Raw genomic sequence first — 23,045 nt, forward strand, 5'->3', positions numbered from 1 at the left:
TACAAAAGAAATAAGCCAATGGGGCATCTAGCCTCATATGGGTATAAGCGGCACGTCACAAGCTCCTTCTGAGGGAAAGTGTCTCAAGCTAATGACCGAGGCCTGGTTAAACCACCTCAAGCTAATGACCAAGGGCCTGGTTGCACTCACTCAGATGGTTCTAGTACTTTTTTAAAAACAACACAAATTTTTTTATAGAATCAATCACAGGCTTTGTCTCTGGCCCCAGCACCATAACAAACAGATTTTATACAACTCAACCAATATGCTCCAAGCACCCATTTACTTACAGAGGTAATTGGAACACAGATTCTGTTCTGTTTTTTGGGTTGTTTTTGTTTTTGTTTTTGCCATAGTCCTTTCCAACATTTTAATATTAAAAAGGACAAAGTGGCATCTCAAGCAAACAAATCTTACTCCAAATTGCCCAAACTTAAGCAAATAAAATGCATAACTCTAATGCTTTGTTTGGAAGTTTGGAGGTTTGGAAGAGAAGGCTATGATGGATGTGGTGAACGAGTAACAGTAAAAAACTTTTCAAACATTCAAATCATTATGTCTTAATTTTCTTGGTTTTTTGCAACTAGGAGCAATGAAAGCTGTTAATACTATACATCAACATAGTTTTCAGCTGAGAAAAACATTTCTGGCAAGCAGAGTGGTTTTAAAATGGAAGAGCCTGCCTTAGGAGGCAATGAACTTCCTACCACTGGAATGGTTTCATCCAGAAACTGGTTAACCAGTTGCCAGGAAATGTCTCCTCCAGTTCAACACAGTTATAAGCATTTGTTACACACACATGCCAGCAAACTGGGGATTCTTCCATCAGGTGGGAGGTTGGCTTTGATGATCCCATGGGACCCAGGGCAATTTTCATGGTTCTTTAACCATATGACTTTATCATACCTTGAATCAAATCTGTTTTTCACACAGGTAACAAAAACAGAGTTTCACCACTTTGTCATATTTGATGTTTAATAATATAAGACATAATACAGGTTAGTGCTTGAGAGCTCAGTTTTTGGAGGCAAAGTGCTCTGGCTGGGTTCAAATGCTAGTTCTGCCACATACTGGCTGCGTGACTTTGGGCAACTAAATGAACTATTCGAAACTTCATGTTTTCCCAACTGTAAAATGAGGGTGCTAAGAAAAACCACTCATAATGTTGTGAGGATTCAAGATGATCCACATAAAGCACATGATGTTTAGAGCATGGTAAATCCTCAATAAACATTAACACCAGTCTTCACAGTAGTTTTCATTCTCAATTAAGTCTTATACCTGATCTTCAGTTGTGATTCTGTTTGCAGGGAAATCCTTAAATACTACCAATGAGGCCCTCTGATACTCACTTTATGTGAAATTGGTGGTTATCTGTCCTGAGGGTATCATTGACTCTTTAAGAAACCAGTGGCTTTCAGCAAGAGCTACCCAATTCCATAACCTTTCATTTTCCCTCCACACCTCACATTGGTCAGCAGCATATCCCCTTCCACCTGAATCCCATCCCAGTCCATCACAGTGAATATCCCACAACTGAACAGCCACATCACACCAGGAACTACCAATACTCTGTCCACCATCAGTGATGGGGGTCCTCACTGCCTCACTGATCCTAGTCAGCCTCCTAGGATCACTCATGGCATTGGCATCAAATGTCTTAGATCAGATTCCCTAAAGCAGAGCCTGAGAAAGGGATTCAGAGCCATGTGATTTGTTGAGGGAGTGCTCTTCAGGAAAAGTGTTTTAAGTCAACTCTATGCCCAACCTGAGGCTTGAACTCGTGACCTCAAGATCAGAAGTCACACTCTCCAACAACTGAGCCACCCAGGAGCCCCTTCAGGCAAAGTCTTTATGTGAAAGGACAGAAGAGGATAGAGAAGGGCAAGAACCAAGCATGGATGTAGTCTCAGATAAAATCTGGTCTGACCACAAAGGAAGGTTCTGGAGCATAAACTGAACCACAGATTTCCCCTTCCCCCACTAAGACCTAGTCAATCAGCCTTTTATGCCCCCACGTCAATGCCACTGACTAAGGGGTATGGAGGGCAGATAACTCCTGCAAGGCAGCTCCCATCATCAGAGGACATTCTCCAGAGTTTCTGGAGAAGGGGGAGAGCGGTAAGCACCCAGCAGCTAAAACTGAGAGTCACTGGGGTCAGGCAGGCAAGCTCAGTAAGAGGATGTGGGCAGGGCACTAGTGTACAGCATACACAGTCAACAAGTATTTACTGAGTGTTTCTTGTAAGCCCAGAGTCAGCAGAAGCACAATCTCTCCCTGTCTCTAGCAAAGAGGCTCAAATTAACCTTCTTATCCCATGTCATCTTCTTTCCCCCAGACCTTCCCACAAGCAGGGATAACCAGACCATATGCCTTTCTTCATAATTACTGTTTACTTTCCAACTCAACTGCAACTCACACTGACACGTATGCAACACACTGATATCCTATGGAGGAGGTCTATCTCCAGGGCAACCAGGAATTGCTATACATACTGCTTGGATCAAAATTCTTAATTCATCTTAGTCCAATTCCTTCCCTGGACACAGTTGCCCTCTTTCTTGTGGGTAACAGAATAAAAATCACCCCACAGTTTGGCCTGTCTTCTCTTCTCTATTCCCCTAAGGGCCCTCTCCCTTCTCCTTAAGATGTGACTGACCAACACACTTTCTCTCCTGAATTTATACACGTAACTCCTCTTGCACCTAGTCAACTGATACTAGTAGAATCAAAACAAAAACAAGATAGGGAGGGTTTCACAGAGAAGTCAGAGACGAATAGTATAGCGGGAACACATACCATCCAGCCTCAACCCCAATTTTGCCAGAATATAAATACCTTAAGTCGGTTTCTTTTCAAAGGCTTTAATACTCAAGATGAGAACAACGGCTGGAGCATTCTAGTGGCTGGAATCATCATTTCTAGAAAAGGTTCAGTGCTGAGGTACCAAAACAGCTGTCATGCTTTAGATTTTTCTCTTCCCTTCACTGTCCTCTTCCCTAAAGAAGCTGTCAAACAAGGCAGGAACTACAAATAAAACTTATTTCTACTGCATTCATGAGGCTTTTCTCAGTGTCAACGTGCTGAGACTCAACCGAAGAATGAGTGCCATCTCAAGGCTTTCTTTCATCTACCATTGTCCATGGGCTCTCTCTTGTCTAAATCCTTAAGCATGAAGATGCTAACAAAAGCATTTCTCAATGGCAAAAGCAAACATCTCTATTTATTGTGGATTCTCCAGTGTCCCTAAGTTCTAACTGAAGGATTTCAACATCTGTAGGTTTGATGGTTACGCTAGAGAAAATGCTTGAAGCTGTTGTTACTACATTCGATATAGGAGTAGGGTTTCTCTTAAGAAGGCTTCCCTAAACTTGAGTAAGAGCTGTTCTACAACAGAAACATCTAGACATTTAAGGTGTTAATGGGATCTGTCCTCTCATGACTTCTCAGGTGTTTAAAGAGGCTGCAACTCCAACTGAAACTCATTCCACACTCTTTACATTGAAAGGGTTTCTCACCAGTATGGATTTTCTGATGCTGATTAAGATGCGACTTCAGAGTGAACCCTCTGCCACATTCATTACATTGATGGGATTTCACGCTGGAGCAGGTTTTTTGATGTTGTTTTGTGTGGGAACAGTGGCCAACGTTTTCTCTACATATATCACATTTATAGGTTTTCTCTGCAGTGTGAGTTCGGTAATGCTGAATAAGGTCTGTACTATAACTAAAGGCTTTGCCACAGATATCACACTTATAAGGCTGCTCTTGTAACTCGATCTTCTTATCTTCAATCACCGTCAAGTTCCAACTATATGCTTCCTCACACATGCCATTTTTTTCATTTCTCTGACCCATGTGGAGCACCTGATGTTCAATGAGGCTAACATACTGATAAAAGACTTCTCCACATTCATGGCACTGATGGGACTTCTCTCTAGAGTGGAGTCTCAGATGCCCAGCAAGGTGTGACCGCCTCCCAAAGCCTTTGCCACACTCATTACACTTAAAGGGTCTCTCCCCACTGTGCACACTCTGATGCTGAACAAGATGAGACCTCACTCTAAATGCTTTCCCACATAAATGACAGGTGTAGGGTTTCTCGCCAGTGTGGACCCGCTGATGCTGAGTCAGATGCACACGCTGATTGTAGCTTTTCCCACATTCATCACACCTAAATGGCTTCTCTCCCGTGTGTATTCGCTGATGTTGAATCAGATGTGCACTCTGAATAAAGCTTTTTCCACATTCATTACATTTATGCGGTCTCTCTCCTGTGGATGATTTTTTGTGCACGTATGTGACTTCACTGAAATTTATCCTCTTTGAAGAGGGCTGTCCTAGTATCTCTTTCATGGGAACTCCCTGCTTTCTATCCAACTTGCCTGCATGTTCATGGCCTTCTCCAAAATCTTGCACTTGAGAAACATTTCTTTGGATTCTTCCTGATAGTTCCATTTCTGCTTCTGAAAATTCTGAAATTTTCTTCTTAACGTTCAATTTTGTATTCTTACTCCTTTTGTCACTGCCTGAAACAATAAAGAGGAAATGCAAATGGCACAAGTTCTTTTACAGAAGAAGGATACACTGTCAGGAAAAAGTGGATATTCAGGTGAAACCTCGATGGAAGGGCAGTAATAAAGGGAGATGCGTGTATATGCCTGAGGCCAGCGGGAGTGAAAAGAATCTTTGGTATAGTCCACTGAAAAGAAAGCGAGGAAGGGGCTCACTAAGCAGGGTGATGAGAATGGCCAGGGCTAGGCAATCGCACCTTGACTATACAGGAAAGAGAGGTGTTCCGAAATGTGAACATGGGTCAGGCAGACAGAATGAGACACAACAAAACACAGCTGGATGCAGCGAGCAGACAAAAACTGGAAGAATGGGGAGCAAAGGATTAGGAAAGAGATACACAGAGTTGGGAAGAACACCTGATTAGGACCCAGGACAAAAGAGAAACAAACCAGGAAAAACTACTGTCAAGAGTATTGTAATATTAAAAAATAAGGCACAGGTACAGTCATCAGGACAAAGGAGGTGGGTGAGACATCAATCTCTGCTCTCCTCCCCCTGAGCCATCACTTGATCTGCAAGATCCCCCCCCCCATCGAACCTGTGAATGCTCACCACCTTTCCCGTCTGCTCCTCCCCCTCAACTCCCGACCATCAGCACCAGGAGGGCACAAACTGCATCTGTTCTGTTCACTGCTCTCCCCAAGCACCCAGTACTGCAGGCTGTCCACAATTATGGCTGGATGAGTACATAAAATATCCTCTTTTGATCAAAAAATGCTGGGGGGAGGAGAGTGTTACTAGGAAATTGATCATAAGAACAACTACAGGGAAGATTAGAAAGAGGCTGTATTAATTTTATACTTAATTTTGAGAGCGAGAGACAGATCGAACAAACAGGGGACATGCAGAGAGACGGGGCAGAGGATCTGAAGCGGGCACCATGCTGACAGCAGAGAGCCCGGTATGGAGCTCGAACTCACGAACCCTGAGACCATGACCTGAGCCAAAATCAGACGCTCAACCAAGGCACCCAGGCACCACTCTTTTAAAACAAATGCTTTCCAGGTCTTGAGTGCTACTAGGATTCCCCCAACAAGGTATCCACCAAGCAGAAGGGATAGAACTGGCTGAGGAAAGCTCAGCTCAACTCAACTTTAAAGGCATTGTTATCTTCATAAACTTCTACTGCATGATGGAAAAGGTGGTGGTGATTGTTAATGCAAATGACAAGTAGCTGGGTTTGGGGACATCAATGGCAGGATTCATTCATTCATTCATTGTTTTTTTTTTTTTTTTTAAGTAGGCTTCAGGCGCAGTGCAGAGCCCAATGCAGGGTTTGACCCTGAGATCAAGACCTGAGCTGAGATCAAGTCAGACATCTAACCACTGAGCCACCCAGGCACCCCAAAGGCAGAATTTATTTTTTCCCCTCACCCCCTAAAAGCAAAATTTAAAAATAGATACTTTTAAGCCAGTCTTTTTTTTAATTTTTAATGTCTTTATTTATTTTATTTTATTTTATTTTGAGAAAGAGCGGGGGAGGGGCAGACAGAGAGGGAGACACAGAATCGGAAGCATGCTCCAGCCTCTGAGCTGTCAGCACAGAGCCCGATGCAGGGCTCGAACCCACAGGCTGTGAGATCATGACCTGAACCGAAGTCGGCCGCTTAACCTACTGAGCCACCTAGGCGCCCCTACTTTTAAGCCAGTCTTAAGAGTTACATGAAAAATATTAAGAGGAGACTTTAAGTTCACAACATACGTGACAGCGATCTCTTCCTTATATAAGTTTCATTTCACATGAACAGTTAATAAATAAAAAATAAGTAAACAAATAGGGAAAACTGTTCAACCTTACTGATAACCAAATTAATGAAAATGAAAACAGCAAAGAATTCTCTTTTGCTAACTCAATTTGTTAAAAACAAAAAATTTCTGATAACCCTGGGAGAAATTTAGTAAAATTGACACTCTGTTAGGTGGTCACTATTTGAAAAAGCAATTTGGCAATGTGTCTCAAGACCCATAAAAATGTTTTTGTCCTTCCATCCACTAATCCCATTTCTGGGCATCTACTATAAGAAAATAATCCTAGGGTGCCTGAGTGGCTCAGTTGGTTAAGCACTCACTTCGGCTCAGGTCATGATCTCACGGTTCATGAGTTCAAGTCCCTCATTGAGCACTGACAGCTCAGAGCCTGGAACCTGCTTCAGATTCTGAGTCTCCCTCTCTGTCTGCCCCTCCCTCATTCATGCTGTGTCTCTCAAAAACAAATAAAAAATGGTAAGAAAAATTTTAAAAAATTAAAATTAAAAATTAAAAAAAGAAAGAAAATAATCCTAATATTAAAAAATAAAAAAAGCAGAGGTATAGTTGTCAGGACGAAAGACAAAAAATTAAAAGTTCAACAGAGGAACAATTAAGCGTTGATGTGCCCACACATTGGCAGCTTGTCAGAAATAACCACCAGGTGGGGTGCCTGGGTGGCTCAGTTGGTTAAGCGTCGAACTGTTGATTTTGGTTCAAGTCATTATCTCACAGTTTATGGAATTGAGCCCCACATCAGGCTCTGTGCCGATAGCACACAACCTGTTTGGTATCGTCTCTCTCCCTCTCTCTCCACCCCTCCCTTGCTGGTATGCACACGCACATGCACATGTGTTCTCTCTCTCTCAAAATAAATAAACTTAAAAGAAAAAAAAAGAACAAACAAGAGGGCCGAGCCATACTGGACAATGTGTGTCTAATATTTAACTTGACCCTACAAGTTCACCTACATAAAAATAAGCTTATGAGGGGCCTGGGTGACTCAGCCAGTTAAGTACCTGACTTCGGCTCAGATCATGTTCTCACAGTTGGTGAGTTTGAGCCCCACATGGGGCTCTCTGCTGACAGCTCAGAGCCTGGAGCCTGCTTCCGATTCTGTGTCTCCCTCTCTCTCTGCCTCTCCCTTGCTTATGGTCAATCTCTCAAAAATAAATAAAATCATTTAAAAATATTTTTAAGCAAGCTGATGATAAAATAGAAGGAAATATGCTAAAGAATAACAGTTCTATTAGTTAGGATGATGGGATTATGAGTGATTTTTTTTCCCCTCCTGCTTTCTTTCCTCCAAACTTCCTGTTCTAGTATTACTTTATCGTTTTAAAATAAAATAAGTAAAATAATCTAAATTGGGAAAAGGGGAAAGAGGGAAGGAAGCACGTGAGAGAGCCAAAATCCTCATTTACTACAACAGAAAGGAAAGAGATAATGTTTAAAATTGGTGAAACGGGCAATAGCCATATTTTTACAAATATGTAATTACCAGAAAAAAACAGGCAAAAGAGCTGAAAGCAGGTACCTCTGGGAAGAGGGAAGTTGTGGGGACGGTGGGGAGGACACAGAATTTTGCCTACTAACTGGACAATGAGTTACAGTATAAATAGTAACAAAATGGACTTTGATCTCCGCCCCTGAGCTACTGTTCCCAGTACACAACCCATGTGTCCTGTGTCTCTAAACTAAGAAAACCATTTTCCACTGCATTTATTCTCCAAGCACAAACTGCTGATTACATACATCTTTGGGATTTCTCTCTGAAGTGGCGCTTCAGGTGCTCAATCAGATGGGAGTGCCGGCCGAAGTTTTTCCCGCACTCGGTGCACCCGTAGGGTCTCTCTCCGCTGTGCACACTGTGATGCTGGACCAGGTGCGAGCTCACGCGGAAGGCCTTCCCACACACCTGACACTTGTACGGCTTCTCGCCAGTGTGGACGCGTTGATGCTGAGTCAGGTGCACACGCTGATTGTAGCTTTTCCCACATTCACCACACTTAAATGGTTTTTCTCCAGTGTGGATTCGCCGATGCTGAATGAAGTTTGAGGCTTGAAGGAAAAACTTACCACAATCGTTACATTTGTGACCTCTCTCACCACTTGTGCTTGTGTTTTGCTTACGATTAACGTCTGTGATGGCACCAAGATCTCTTTTCTGGGAAGGAGTCTGCCTTGATTTCCCCACGGCGGGGTTGACCTGCCACCTTTCTACCATGCTGTGAAGGTCACTAACTTCTCCAAACCCTTGGCTCTGGGGAATGTTTCTCTCAGCGCTTCCTGACATCATCCAGTGGGATTCTGCATCATCAGAAATCTGCTTTACTATGAGTTCCACGTTGTCATTCCTAGACTCATAATCTGAAATAATAGAAGGAAAATGGACAAATTAGCTATTCCCCATACTGGGAGAAAAAAAATGAGAGAAATAGGTAATTACGAAACTAACCCGTGCTAGCACTGCCTGACTTGGTAAAGGCAACTCTATGCTAGAGAGATGGGATAGAGAATCCTCGAGAGGAAACAGGCTGGGGGAGCAAGAGCTGGCAAGAGTGAGTCAGACAAAACTGGGAGAGCAGCCATTCTGTTTAATGAAGGCGATAGCCTCTTGGCGTGGGACTTGCAGCACCAGTTTATGCATACCTGTGCAGTATTAAATATTCCTAGTAAGAGGCGCCTGGGTGACTCAGTCGGTTAAGTGTCCAACCCTTGACTTCGGCTCAGGTCATGATCCCAGGGTCGTAAGATCAAGCCCTGTGTCGGGCTCCATGCTGACAGCACAGAGCCTGCTTAGGATTTTCTCTCTCCCTGTCTCTCTGCCCCTCCCTCGCTCATACTCTCTCTCTTATAATAAACAAACTTAAAAATAAACAAATATTCCTTTAAAAATTTTTTTATGTTTATTTTTGAGAGAGAGACCAGAAATAGGAGAGGGGCAGAGAGAGAGAGGGAGACACAGAATCATAAGGAGGCTCCAGGCTCTGAGCTGTCAGCACAGAGCCCAATGTGGGCCTCAAACTCACGAGCTGTAGGATCATGACCTGAGCCAAAGTGGGACGCTTAACCAACTGAGCCAACCAAGTGCCCCAATAAAATAAATATTCCTAATAAAATGTGATTTTTGGGTTATGCAGCAAATCCAATCTTCACCCTCCTCTTCCTGTTCCTTCATAACCTGGAGAAGAAAGATATTTCCAACTTTTTAAATCTTCAGAGAATCTCAGTTTGGTATGAATTAGTCCAAAAAAAAAAGGTATTCTTTCTATACCCAGAGAAGAATCTACTACTGTCAAAAGCTAGTTTAACATCCAATAGTCATTGATGAACACAGATGGTGAACACACTGCAATCATGTTCCTGTGTAACTGGATCAGCAATCTAGACTTCACTTGAAGCACCGACATTTAATATGCTTTGCTCAGACAAACCTTCCGTCATCAAAAAACAGGAAGTATTACTTTTTATAGGCTAGAGAGAGCGAGATCATGGCCTATCAAGAGCTTTCTAATAAGATTTTTTTTCTAAACAGAAAAGTTGTTTTCAAATATTACAGAATGATGGTAAAAAGAGCTAACACTTGCTGTGTGGATCAGGCACTGTGCCTTCAAGTGCTTTACAATTTTAGGGCAATGACCTTTTGAGGTAGGTACTAGCACTCCCCTTTTATGACATAGTGAGAAGTTATAATTCTTACACCATACAGAAAATTTATCTTAATTTCTTATAACTCTTTATACTTAATTAATTCTCTTCCTAAAAAATCATTAATAGTAGAAGCAAACATATAATCAAAACAAATTCTACCAAAAAAGCAGACCTGTTACATGCTTTTCCTGTGTACATAAGTAGGCAGGGAATCTCCGTCATCCTAGTATTTCTTTTTCTCTTTTGTTCACACTGCTAAGGCTCACATGTTGTATGATTAGAATTCTCTCCCTTCCAATAAGTCAAAAAAGCTCGTGGCTTTCTTTTTCCAGTGGCGAATTTGAAAAACAAATCAGATTAGCCAACGCACCTCTTCGGTGCTATTAACAACTGCCCTTTTCCAGAGAAAGCGATTATATGGGTTGTTACACAAATGGGTTTACAGATTTGCTTTTTTCCTTTTTCCCCACCTCTTTTCCACGTACATGACAAGTTTTCTGTTGATCCTGCTGGTTTATTCGTGTATTTGACAGAGAACTGTGCTCCTCGCTCACTGCTATGCCCAGCTGGTAAGTAATGCAATGGTGGGGGTGGGAGTGTCGACAAAAATGCCAGTCAGGCAGCTCTGGTGCTTTACAGATTCATGCTCTTCAACCTCACCGGTGCCCTGTCTGGCATTCTATGTTCCTAAAGTTGGCTCCTTTCCCCGCTCTTTTTTTCTCATCAGCTACATCAAAATATCTCTACCATCGCCCCCAAAATATATCACTGTTACTTAAAAAAATAGTGTAGTGTGTATGGTATGCTATCATTTTTTGCAAAAACTCGCATATACACAGACTATTTCTAGAGACACAATCCAGAAACTCGTAATAATCATTGCCTCTGTGAGGGAAACCAAAAGCCTGAGGATCGAGGTAGGTGCCTCATTTTTCACCCTATACCCATTCACACGATTTGAATACGTTTTAGTATGTGCATGTGCGCCCTTTTCCAAACCAAAGTTCTCTGCTGCACTTGTACCTCTACTCCATCAACTGCTCATTTTCAACAGGTGACTGTCTCGTGCTCAGAGAATCAAGGCTACCCACTCCAGAGCTCCCTGAACATCCTACAGCCTCAACCAAAAACTTGCTGGCAGCCTTCCTCTGTCATCCTCCCATCGCCTCATGGTGTAAGAGCTGTCTTTCTCCCTGGCCAATGCCAAGCCTTCCTTCTGGACCTCGGACCCCCCATGCCCTCCTGTTTTCCAGGAACTGCACTCATCAATGATCTGTTCTTCCTCCCTCCAACATTTCAAACTCACTCCTTCCTAATTCTTTTCCAGGAGCATTTAAGTATGCTTAAAACTCTCCCGCTGAGGGGCACCTCAGTGGCTCCGCTAGTTGAGCGTCCAACTTCAGCTCACATTGTGATCTCATGGTTCATGAGTTTAGCCTCATATCTGGCTCTGTGCTGACAGCTCAGAGCCTGAAGCCTGCTTTGGATTCTCTTGTCTCCCTCTCTCTCTCTCTGCCCCTCCCTCACTTGTGCTCTTTGTGTGTCTTTTTGTCAAAAATAAACATTAAATAAATAAACATTTTAAAACCCTGTACCATTGACAAAGAAAACATACAAAACTAATCTACCCATCTAAGTATGTACTCTTGCACTGATTAGCCCTCTTTCTCATTTCCTTCACAATGTTCTTGGAAGTCTATCTAGAATAGCTTTCTCAAATTCCTCTCCTTTACAATCTGCAAAAAAAACTGTCTCTTGTCCCCCAATGTCCTGACACTCCATTAAAATGGCGGTCTCCAAGATACATCTATTTTTTTAAATCTCATTTATAGATCTGATGGATACTTTTTTTAATTTTTTTTAATTCATTTTTGAGAGACAGTGCGAGCAGGGGAGGGTCAGAGAGAGAGGGAGACACAGAATCCAAAGCAGGCTCCAGGCTCTGAGCTGTCAGCACAGAGCACGACGTGGGGCTCAAAACCATGAACTGTGAGATCATGACCTGAGCCAAAGCTGGCTGGTGGCTCAGTTGAGTAAGCGACTGACTTTGGCTCACGTCATGATCTCACAGTCCATGAGCTCAAGCCCCTCAATGGGCTCTGTGCTGACAGCTCAGAGCCTGAAGCCTGCTTTGGATTCTGTCTCCCTTTCTCTCTGCCCCTCCCCCACTCATGCTCTGTCTCTGTCTCTCAAACATAATAAGCATTAAAAAATAAAGGAAGATCCTTTTGTAGTTCATAAGCATGATGAGTGGGTGTTCACGCCGTTGTGTGACATGTGCCATTCTTAAACCTTGTTACGACACCAGCACATTACCCGTCTGATGTGAAAAAAAAAGGAAAAAAATAAAGGAAAAAAACGTCTTGACCTTCTCAATGATATCAGGAACACACTGGTGTGAAAATAATCTAATGTGGCCTTCCCAGAGATGTTATTTTTTTTATTCATCTTATTTTTCACCATTTACTTATTTTTGAGAGACAGAGAGAGACAGAACACGAGCAGGAGAGGGAGCAAAGAGAGAGGGAGACACAGAATCTGAAGCAGGCTCCAGGCTCTGAGCTGTCAGCACAGAGCCTGATGCAGGACTCGAACTCACAAACTGCGAGATCATGACCTGAGCTGAAGTCAGACGCTTAACCGACTAAGCCACCCAGGCGCCCCCAGAGATGTTATTAAGGAGGCAGAAATCATCAAACATGTTCTTAATGTAGAAGAATACTGGAGTTATAAATACATTGTAATGAACAAATAGATTTTTTAAAAATCAGAAAGTACAAATTTAAAACTGCTTGGAGAATGGTATATAAAAGAACTGTACCAAGTTCTGAAACCCTGAAACCCACTAAATGCCTGCAAAATAACTGAAAAAAGATAAAATGACTCCACCAGACTGAAATTAGACAAGTGAGGCATTTGCAATTAATTTAAAAAGAGACTGAAAAAGTATTTGCATTCCATATATCTGTGCTGCATAGATAATTCCTTGAGATCAAACACCCCCACTAATATGCGAACAGATAAAGCCACTGAGGGCCTGTACAAAGAAGTCAAAGAAATACAAATATATACCACTAATATTAGAAAAAAATGGAAAAATTTTAAAAGCAGATATCAATTTTGCTTTTTATTTTTTAAAGTTTTTATTGATTTATTTTTGAGGGGGGGACAGAGGGTCTGAAGCAGGTTCCATGCAGACAGCAGAGAGCCAGAGGCGGTGCTCGAACCCACAAACCATGAGATCATGACCTGAGCCAAAGGCAGATGCCTAAGTGACTGAGCCACCCAGGCACCCCAATTTTGCTTTTTCAATGAAAGCCTTTAAGTGAACTAAAACCCTTAAAACAATGTAAACTGGCATAATGCTTTTCAAAGGAAACTTGGCATTATACAGGGCGCCCGGCTGGCTCAGTTAGAGGATGGTGCAAATCTTGATCTCAGAGTCATGGGTGTGAGCCCCACACTGGGTGTAAAGATTACTTAAATAGATAAACTTTTTTTAAAAAAAGGAAATCTGGCATTATATATGTCTTTCATCCAAAGTCTGCCAGAGTGCTTGATATACAGTGATTCTTCTAAAAGAATTCATTCAAAAGAAGCTAAAAGCCGTAAGTTCCAAAATGTCTGCCACAGTGCTGTGATTTTTATAATTGCTCCTAGGCAGCATAAATGAATATCAGTTTCCAGGATCATCGTTTAGAAACAGGTTCAAAATCTCATTTGGGACACAAAATTCAAGGACGGACGGGACATGTAAAATGCAGATGCCAAGGTGAACATCATGAAATGGGTACCAGTGATCTGAGGATGGTAATGGAGCGAATGACTAGCCACCCGTCCCTTGGAGGGAGGTTACTGTAACACCCACTACACCCTTGAACAACACATGTTTGAGCTGTGCAGGCCTACTTACACGTGGATTTCTCTTGATAAATACAGACTCTGAATGTATTTCTTCTTCCTTATGATTTTAATAACATTTTCATTTCTCTGGCTTACTTTCATGTAAGTAAACACAGCATTTGACACATAAACGATGTGGTAAGGCTTCAGGTCAGCAGTAGGCTCTGAGTAGTTAAATTTTGGGGGAGTTAGAAGTTATATTCAGACTTTCAACTGTATGGGAGGTGGGCACCCCTAACCCTGTGTTGTTCAAGGGTCAAATATACTCTAATAAACCATTATTCAGCAAAGTCTGAGATGTTTTTGCAAGTGAGAATTATTCAGTTAGAATCATCCAATTTGTCAAGGAATAGAATACAATAACTACTACAAAGCTGTTAAAACCCAAACCTGTTAGTGTTGAGCTCTCTTATTTTAAAGCACTAAAAAGAGAACATTTGCTAGATTTTAAATACTAGCCCCCTATCATCAGACATCCATCATATCCTAATTATGATGGAAATAATCAGAATAAGCTGAATAAGAAAAAAAAAGGAATGTTGATTTACTCTTTTATAGAAAAAAAATAAACAAAGTCACAGTAAGTAAAACATCCATGCTTTTATATGATGTGCCAGAAATACTCTTTGTAACAAAATGAAGATGTCCTAATCCATGCAGATGAAATAATTCTTACCCATGGAAGGAATACTCCCATAATTCTCCTTCCTGTCATCCCTATAGAGGGACTTCTGAGACTGGTCCAAATGTCCCCATTCCTCCAGGATAAAGGATACAGCCACATCAGCCACATCTTCAATTTTCACCAACTTCTGAAACATGAGATCTCCACTGAATTCCCATTCCCTATGTGCAAATTTGGAGTGAGGGGAAGAAGCGGGAGCATGAAGGGGAAAAAGAGAGGAGGGACTGTGCTTCAAAGAGGAGAGGGGCACACGCGGTGGAGCAGAAAGAAACATTCAATAGGAACCCAAGGTGGGCCCGGTCTGTAGTCAGAGACAGAACTTCTGATAAAAAGTCAGGATTAGGACAGCTCCTTGTCCAAGAACAGACACGGGTCCTCACTGCGGGCACTGGGACGCCGGCTCACCTGGGGCCCAGCTGAGAGAAGTGAGGCTGTCAGCTCCTGGCTGTCCTTCAGGGGAAGGGGAGGAACTTGGAGAGCAGGTAGGGCTGAGGGGGGAGAAAAAGAGGTGTCAGTGAGAATATCTTTGTCCAGTTTCAATTGCCAGCATGTCCCACTTTTGCTCAAGAATCCACAACGAGGCCCTGCTGCAGCAAGGCCAAATGTTTCTACTTGGCTCTCAAGACCCTCTATGTTGTGGCTCCTCCCACACCTAACGGCACTCACTCTTTTCCCAAAAAAAACCTAGACTCCCTGCTCTAATCAGGCTAGTCCCTGCTGGCGACCTCAGACTGTGCTATTCACCTGTAAGGATGCAATCTTCTCTGCCAAGATCAAATCTGGTCATCTCAAAGAATAACCAGTCCCATATCTTCGTGAAGCTGAAACACGAGCCAGAGCCCAGGACTTCTCAAATTTTAATGTGCAAACAAAATCACCTGGAGGTCTTTATACAGGGCAGATACGGCTCAGCAGTTCTGGAGAGGCCCCCATATTCTGCACTTCTAACAAACCCAGGTGATGCTGGCGCTGCTCCTGGGCCACGCCTTCATCAGCAAGGCCTTAGCCCACATTTTCTTCCTTCAAGAAGTTACCATGGTGGACTGGTGGCCATTTAGTATGCGTTATAAGAATAGGCAGAAAACAATTCTTGCCTTCCAAAAACTTCACTCTCTAGTGGGCAATGCAGACACGTAAGCCTTACTTACTTCCAGCACAGGGTAAGAGTATTATACTTGAAATTCACCCAAGTTCCCGGAGGAGCATGGAGGCAGGATACCCAACAGAGTGGAGAGCAGGAGGTGGGAGCGTCAGGAAAGCCTTTCCACAAAAGTGACTCTGGGAAGTAGTGGGAGGAGGGAAGGAGGGGCTGGTTAGGGTGTTGGGGTGCTTTCCAGGCAGAGTGAATTGCATGTACAATGCCTGGAGGATCTAATCTCTAGATGGCGGTGACCTTCTGACCCCATACTGTCACCTCTGTTTGTTCTTTGCGATTCATGGTGCAGAGGATCTCACTGTCTATGTCCTGATCTGGACAGATCCACCTGGTATTAACCTTCAGCCTGACAGTTTAGACCTCGCTATGTCTGCCCTGGTCCCAAAGATGTGTGTGCTTACACAGCTTGTTGCTTCTGTACAAGAACTAGGAGCAAACAGGCAATGAACAAAAAGGAGATAATGGTTAAGAGATGAAAGCCAGACACCAAGATGGCATCTGAAACCAGGAGTGTGGCTCAAGAGTCAAAGTAATACTCGAAGATGAACAGAGTCTGTACTCAAACAGTCATTCTGATTTTGAGTATTACAATTGGAATAATTATAATAATTACATTCCAAACAACTCCACTGATTTTATGAAGTTTCCACAAAAGCTTCTGTTTCTTCAGCTTTTAAGCAAATGACTTTGCCCCTCTCAAGGTCAACCTAGTCCCAGGGCCAGGAAAGCAGTCTTTGGTGCTCTCAAAGGCACAAGGAATCCAGGCCTCTCCAGTATGTAAAAATCAAAAACCAAAACAAACACAAAACAAACCTAGCAATTTTGTCAGAAGGCAGACACGGGGGGGGGGGGCTGGATCTGGCTAACAGGGCAGAGGAGAGAAGCCGCTCCTAGAACAGAAGGTGTGATGATGAGACTCTGCCAGTGTAAGGAAGGGAACAGTATTTGGGGAGGACAGGAGTCTGCACCTGGGAGGGACTCATGGAAAGGCAAGGGCAGCCCAGCTCAGAAAGGTAAAATTATAAATTTGGAGCTGACTGCTGGGGTTAGAATTCCAGCTCTGCCACTTAATAGCTTTGTGACCTTGAAAGAATTACCTAACCTTTCTGGGCCTCAGCTGCTTAATTTCTAATATGAGGATAATAGTCATAGCTATTCCACTGGGTTAGTGTGAGCATTAACCCTTGATATGCCAACTAGATGTATTAGACACAATTTAGGGTTGGGTTTTTTTTTAATGGTTTTAGCTATGTTTAAAGACTAGAATTACATGCCTTATATTTCTTTAGAGATCTTCTGAAGAACAAAATGAAAATTTATCTTAGTATTATTAAAAAACAGAATAAACCTCATTCTGTCTTGTAATTTCTATATGGATCCATTGGACTCTTCTACACATTTAGTGTACATTTTGAGATCTGAGTGATCTTATTTTTCCTGTATCATAAAACATTTTTCTAATTCATCATCCTAGGAATTACTGCATGTTTACTAAACATTACTCATTAATTATTCCCAATGACAGCAAAAAAACTAAAATAATGAGAAAATAGAGGAGAATAAAATAAATACTTAGGATAAAGTAATAGTGAAATAAATCATCATTCTTCACTATTCTCCAAGTATTAAATTCACTGCCCAGGGTTTTGCATCATCTTCAAGAAGGTATAAGACCACTGACACCTGTTTTTAGCTCTCACTGAACATGATTGAGAATCCAGAATTTTTCATTTTCCACCCACATCAGCAAAGAGAAGAAAATGCGCAGCAGATAACATTTCACTTTTAATAGTGAATAGTGAATGATAGTGTATAATAATTGAAGAAGAAAATATAAAGAACAGAGCAGTGCACTCTACACAATAATGATGATACTGAAGCCATGGGGGAAATCTTCAAAGAAGGCTACAAATACTATTGGAGGTAGCTTTTCTCAAACATAAGAATCAACGATAAACATTAGATTTCCAATTTTGAAAAGGAAGCAGGACATTCTCATCCAGTGAATTACTCAACAGGAAGGACTTCATGAGGCCAAGAATTTGCAACAAGACTCTGGACCATCCCATTTTGCTAAAGGGACAGTATTCATTTCGCTAAAGGGATAGTATTGTGTGACAGTGATCTTTCATTTTTTTATGATGTTTCTATTACCAAAATGTACTTGATATAAAAAGGTTTAATTCTTATTAAAATTTCCTTAAAATTATTTTTATTAGCTTTTGATTCTTTTGTAAATGACCCATAAAATGACATATATACATATGTATATAAATGTGTGTATACAGGGGTGTGTGTATATGTATATTTAATAAAAAAGATCTATTGGCCCCAGATATAAATGGTGAAGACTACTTTTTCTGGTACACTGAGGGTTTAATGAGTTCCCACAAGTAGAGTGGTTGGAACACTTGTGGACATGTAGTGAACACTGTGTAAGTAACTGCTGCTCCTGCCCCTTCTATTAATCCTACCACAGTGAAAGGAAAGCTGGAAAAGGTCAGGGCCATGGAGCAGGTGATGTAAAAGACCTGACCACTAGAGGGAGCCTAGAAGAAAGCCTGGGGCCAAAGCTGGAAATACAAGTTCATGACACTTTCTCCACAATTCTGAAATCCCAAAGCTCCAAATGCCAAACGCTTTCCTTTTAGTAAGGTAGACATTGAACCAATTTGACAGCAAAACCTGACTAGGACTTATGTGAAGCTATTTAAAGTTTTGATTTAATCCACTTACTGTAAATATGAATACATTTTACTGGCGAAATATTAATGTGTGTGATTGTAGAGTCCCACCTCAAGCCCTGTCAGTACTGTAATGTATGGTATATAAATCATATTTCCTTACTAAATTGGAAAATTTCTGAATCCTCAAGTACATCTGCTAGCAAAAGTTTCTGATTAGGGTTATAGACCTGTGGACACATACCATCATAAATAAGACACTCAACAGTTCACTTTTCTTCCTTCTAATACAAGTTCATAAAATTGAGAAGCAGGGAGGGAAGGAGAGAAAGAGAGGGAGAGAACAAAGGTCCTAAAGGTTATTGTAAGCAACTGCTTGAAATAAAACTTCAAGGTGGGTGAATGAGCAGCCAGTAATGAATGAATGCAATTAGGAACTGGAGAGCTGTTCTTACATAAGCAGCAAGATAACAAAACGTGTGCAGACAGTTGGGAAACTATTGTAGAACAAGTATGACACTTTTGTAAAAGACTTCTGTAGATCTTCTGATGGTGCCTGTACTTAGAGCGGTCATCATCTGCGTTACAGCCTTCGAGCAGAACCGCATCCTAGCCATCCTGCAAGCTGACCTCTCTCTGCATGCCAGGGACGACTCGATTTGACTCAATTCTGGGGCCCCAGCCCTTCCCAGCCTCCCAATCCTGCCGATGGCGGAAAGGCCGCCCAGTCCGAAGTCCCGCTCATACAGACACCGCTCTCCATAAGGCTAGGAAGCCCACTCTCTAGCCACATCTGTTCCACTGAATCATTCGTCCTCACCATTTTCCTCCAGAAGATGAGGCTTCTGTGGCTCCTGTTCAGACGGGGGGTCCACGGACAGGAGCTGGTGGCTAAGGGACTCCTGCACAACTCCAGGTGGCGCCATCTTCTGAGGAAGCACTTCGGGACACACCACGATCTGACAAGCACAACCACACCAATCAGCACACTGCAGAGAGGACTAAGAAAGAATCCAGTAGAGTCACACTATCTTTCCATTCACTCCTCTGCTAAATATTTAGTGTGCATCTGCAACCAGCCTGGCACTGATTACTCAGTGGCTTAATAAAGTTTCTTTCTAGTCAGAGATGGCTTCTATTAAACATATCAACACACAAATAAGTGCAAAACTGCAAACTGTTACCTGTTGGAAAGGAGAGGAAAGTAGTGCCCTATGACATAAGAGATGAGACCTACTTTAGAGAAAGTGGCCAAGGAAGGCTTGTCTGACAAAAGTGTCACTGAAGTAAACACCTACAGGGCCAAAGAAACCTGTCCGGGGAAAAGTAAGTGTTCTGGGAAGAGAGAACAACATAAGCAAAGACGCTAAGGCAGCAAAGAGATGGGTGATATGGTCAAGGAACCATAAGAAGGCCAGGGTAGGTCAAGTTTACCAAAGAGGGGAGAGAAGTGAGAAGTGAGGTGGTCAAGGTCAATATAGCGGACCAGGTTCAAGCAGGACAGACCAACACGAAGACAAGAGCTGGCTCCTATCCAGCATGCTAAATAAGTACTACGTGTTTCTGTTCTGGGCTCTTGCTCGACCCTAGAAGGGTCGCATTTACTCTGCCACAATCTGTCTCCACAATCTGTTTTTTTGAAAGTTACTAGCTCAGCAGCATCCTAGCAGGTAGTAAGATCCTGCATTGAGACAGAATTGCCATCCCTCTCACCCCCTCCCTTATGTTTCAAAGCACTTTAAAATTTAACCCTCTTAGCACTGGCAAAATGTGGTATAGGAGGTACGTTACGAGGCAGCTGCAAAACAGCTGTGGCGAAGATCACTCCACATGGAGGTTTGTGTGTCCTCCTGGACCCACTCAGACTAAGAGTTAAGATGATGCCAAGTCTATCAAAGGGCATGTCAGCACCAAAGAAGCAAAGCAGCCCTTCACATCCCCTGAGACTAGGACACAGAAACCAAGGAGGAGGGTAAAGTTGAAAGCCTGGGAAAAGGGCCTGCCAGTGACAGTAACTGCCTGGAGATAGAGCTGAGGAACAATGCTGGGGACACAGACAGGAGGGAGAGAGAAAAACAAACAAAGGGAGCCGTGGAGGCCCTTAAGAAAATCCCCTCTATGGGCCTCAAATCCCTGATACCATTGAGAAATTATTTTTCTCTGTGTCCCTTACAAAGATGGGCTGCATATCACAATGAGAGAGAAATGTACATATCTGCTGTAAATCTTTTTTTTTTAACTTTTTAATGTTTATTTTTGAGAGAGACAGAGAGAGAGAGAGAGAGAGAGAGAGAGAGCATGAGTAGGGAAGGGTCAGAGAGAGGGAGACACAGAATCTGAAGACAGGCTCCAGGCTCTGAGCTGTCAGCACAGAACCCAGTGTGGGACTCGAACACACAAACCGCGAGATCATGACCTGAGCCAAAGCCAGACACTCAACCAACTGAGCCACCCAGGCGCCCCTCTGCTGTAAATCTTCTACTTAAAAACTACTTCTTGTTTTTAAGTGTATTTTTGAGTACTTATTACTATAAAAAATCAGGGAAAAGTTTAATATCCCAAATTAGGCTTAAAAAAGAAGCAACTAGATGTCACCATGAAGTTTTACTTTCTGTCCTGATGGAAGCAACAGAAAGATTCAGATATTCCCATCTGGAGGACGTCTGGTATAGCCAAGGGTCTGACTGATGATCAGTAGCAATTTCCTCTGTTGCCCACTTGCCTCATGGAGCGAGCTGAACCACTCGAAGAGCTTGAGAATGTTCTGGAATGTTAAAGTAGCCCTTATCCAGGCATAAAGAGTAATGAGATTGGGATCTAACACTGATGTGCAGTGGCTCTAAAGAATGCTGGAAATTTAATTAGCTTCAAACCCTTGTGATCTAAGGTTTCATGAGTTTTGTTTCTTTGCTCTAACAACAATAACAACAACAAAATTAAAGCTAAGAGAGTGTGACCCTAGCAACAAGGAGGTAGAGGGTCAAGTTAAATGAATAAGAAAAGAAGATGTAACAACATAAAAACATCGATCCTTCCTAGGGGCACCTGGGTGGCTCCTCTGGTTAAGTGGAGCGGGCAGAGAGAGAGGGAGACACGGAATCTGAAGCAGGCTCCAGGCTCTAAGCTGTCAGCAGAGCCCAACACGGGGCTCGAACCCACAGACGGTGAGATCATGACCTGAGCCGAAGTCATGGTCATGGTCTCATGGTTCACAGGCTCGAGCCCCATGTTGGGCTCTGGTGTAGAGCCTGGAGCCTGCTTCAGATTCTGTGTCTCTCTCTGTGCCCTTCCCCTGCTTATCGTCTCTCTCTCAAAAATTAAAAAAAAATACATTAAAACAATATTTTTAAAAAAGATACCAATTTTCTTCCCTAAATTAATATAGGATTTACTACAACCCCAACAACAACAACAACAAAAAAAAAAAAAAACAAGAGATTTTTGGAGTGGTGAAAACTACATTAGTAATTCTAAAGTTCATAAGCAAAAAAGAAAATATTGAAAACATTTGGAAGGAAGAAGGGTGCCCCTACCGCATATCGAAGCACTTTACAGAGCTCACGCAACTAAAATACTCACAGGTGAACAGATAGCAAATCAACAAAACATTACTAAAATAACATAAGTAGATCGAGGGGCACCTGGGTGGCTCAGTCAGTTAAGCATCCAACTCGAGTTCAGCTCAGACTGTGATCTCATGGTTCATGGGTTCAAGCCCTGCATAGGACTGCATGGAGCCTGCTTGGGATTCTCTGGATTTCTCTCTCTCTGCCCCTCCCCTGTTCACATGAACTCACACACACTTGTGCTCTCTCGCTCTCTCTCTCTCAAAAAAAAAAAAAAGACCTTAAGTAGACCCAAACACATGCAGAAATTTGGTATGTAATAAAGACAGCATTTTAATTAGAGAGAGGAAAAAAGGGATTATTCTACAAGTTGCTGGGGCAACTGGACAGATATCTGAGAGAAAAAAGTTGTAACCATACCAAACACTGTGCACCAAAAAAAAATATTTTTTAACTTGAGAAGACACTATTACAAAAACTTCTTATGATACTGTGGAGAAGGCCTTTCCAAGTATGACACAAAACCCAGAAACCATAAACTAAAAGATATATAACAGACTACATAAAAATAAAAAACCCTCCCAAAGCAAAAATCTCCATAAGCAAAGATAAACAACAAAGTGGAAAAATAAACCTGCACCTCAGATGACAGACACAGTGCTTACTTTTTCAAATAGGCAAATAATGTAAACAGATAACTCACAAAAAAAGAGTACACACTGGCTGGCTCAGTTGGTGGAACATGTGACTCTTCAACTTGGGGTTGGAAGTTCAAACCCCACATTGGGTGCAGAGCTTAATTTTCAAAAAGGCAAAAAAAAAAAGGGGGGGGTACACACATAGCCCTTTAAAAAATATACTATGGGGCGCCTGGGGGGCTCAGTCGGTTAAGCCTCCGGCTTCGGCTCAGGTCAGATCTCACGTTCGTGGGTTCGAGCCCCGCGTCAGGCTCTGTGCTGACAGCTAGCTCAGAGCCTGGAGCCTGCTTCCGGTTCTGTGTCTCCTTCTCTCTCTGTCCCTCCCCCTCTCATGCTCTGTCTCTCTCTGTATCAAAAATAAATAAAACATTAAAAAA

At 42.4% G+C, this 23,045-nt stretch overlaps 1 protein-coding gene and 1 non-coding gene across 8 annotated transcripts in view; one reads left to right on the top strand and one right to left on the bottom strand.

Moving 5' to 3' along the window:
* Nucleotides 1-948: 948 nt before the first annotated feature.
* The window catches only part of ZKSCAN5 (zinc finger with KRAB and SCAN domains 5), a 25,885-nt gene continuing 3,788 nt past the window's right edge, over nucleotides 949-23,045 (bottom strand). For 6 of the 7 annotated variants that reach the window (XM_029946853.1, XM_029946856.1, XM_029946855.1 and 3 more), the window contains exons 3-7: nucleotides 19,225-19,363; nucleotides 14,970-15,052; nucleotides 14,556-14,691; nucleotides 8,078-8,692; nucleotides 949-4,530 (exon numbers count right to left, since the gene is read on the bottom strand). In XM_029946853.1, coding sequence (XP_029802713.1) covers nucleotides 3,404-4,530; nucleotides 8,078-8,692; nucleotides 14,556-14,691; nucleotides 14,970-15,052; nucleotides 19,225-19,363 — 2,100 coding nt within the window. In that variant the 3' untranslated portion in view covers nucleotides 949-3,403. The remainder of the gene's footprint in view (nucleotides 4,531-8,077; nucleotides 8,693-14,555; nucleotides 14,692-14,969; nucleotides 15,053-19,224; nucleotides 19,364-23,045) is intronic. The other variant, XM_029946858.1, reaches the window with a different exon arrangement.
* On the top strand, nucleotides 12,199-12,302 carry LOC115300607. The gene has a single exon (XR_003912768.1). It is a non-coding gene; the product is annotated as a small nucleolar RNA U13 (small nucleolar RNA).

Source organism: Suricata suricatta, chromosome 8 (assembly GCF_006229205.1).
Source record: "Suricata suricatta isolate VVHF042 chromosome 8, meerkat_22Aug2017_6uvM2_HiC, whole genome shotgun sequence".
Taxonomy (NCBI): domain Eukaryota; kingdom Metazoa; phylum Chordata; class Mammalia; order Carnivora; family Herpestidae; genus Suricata; species Suricata suricatta.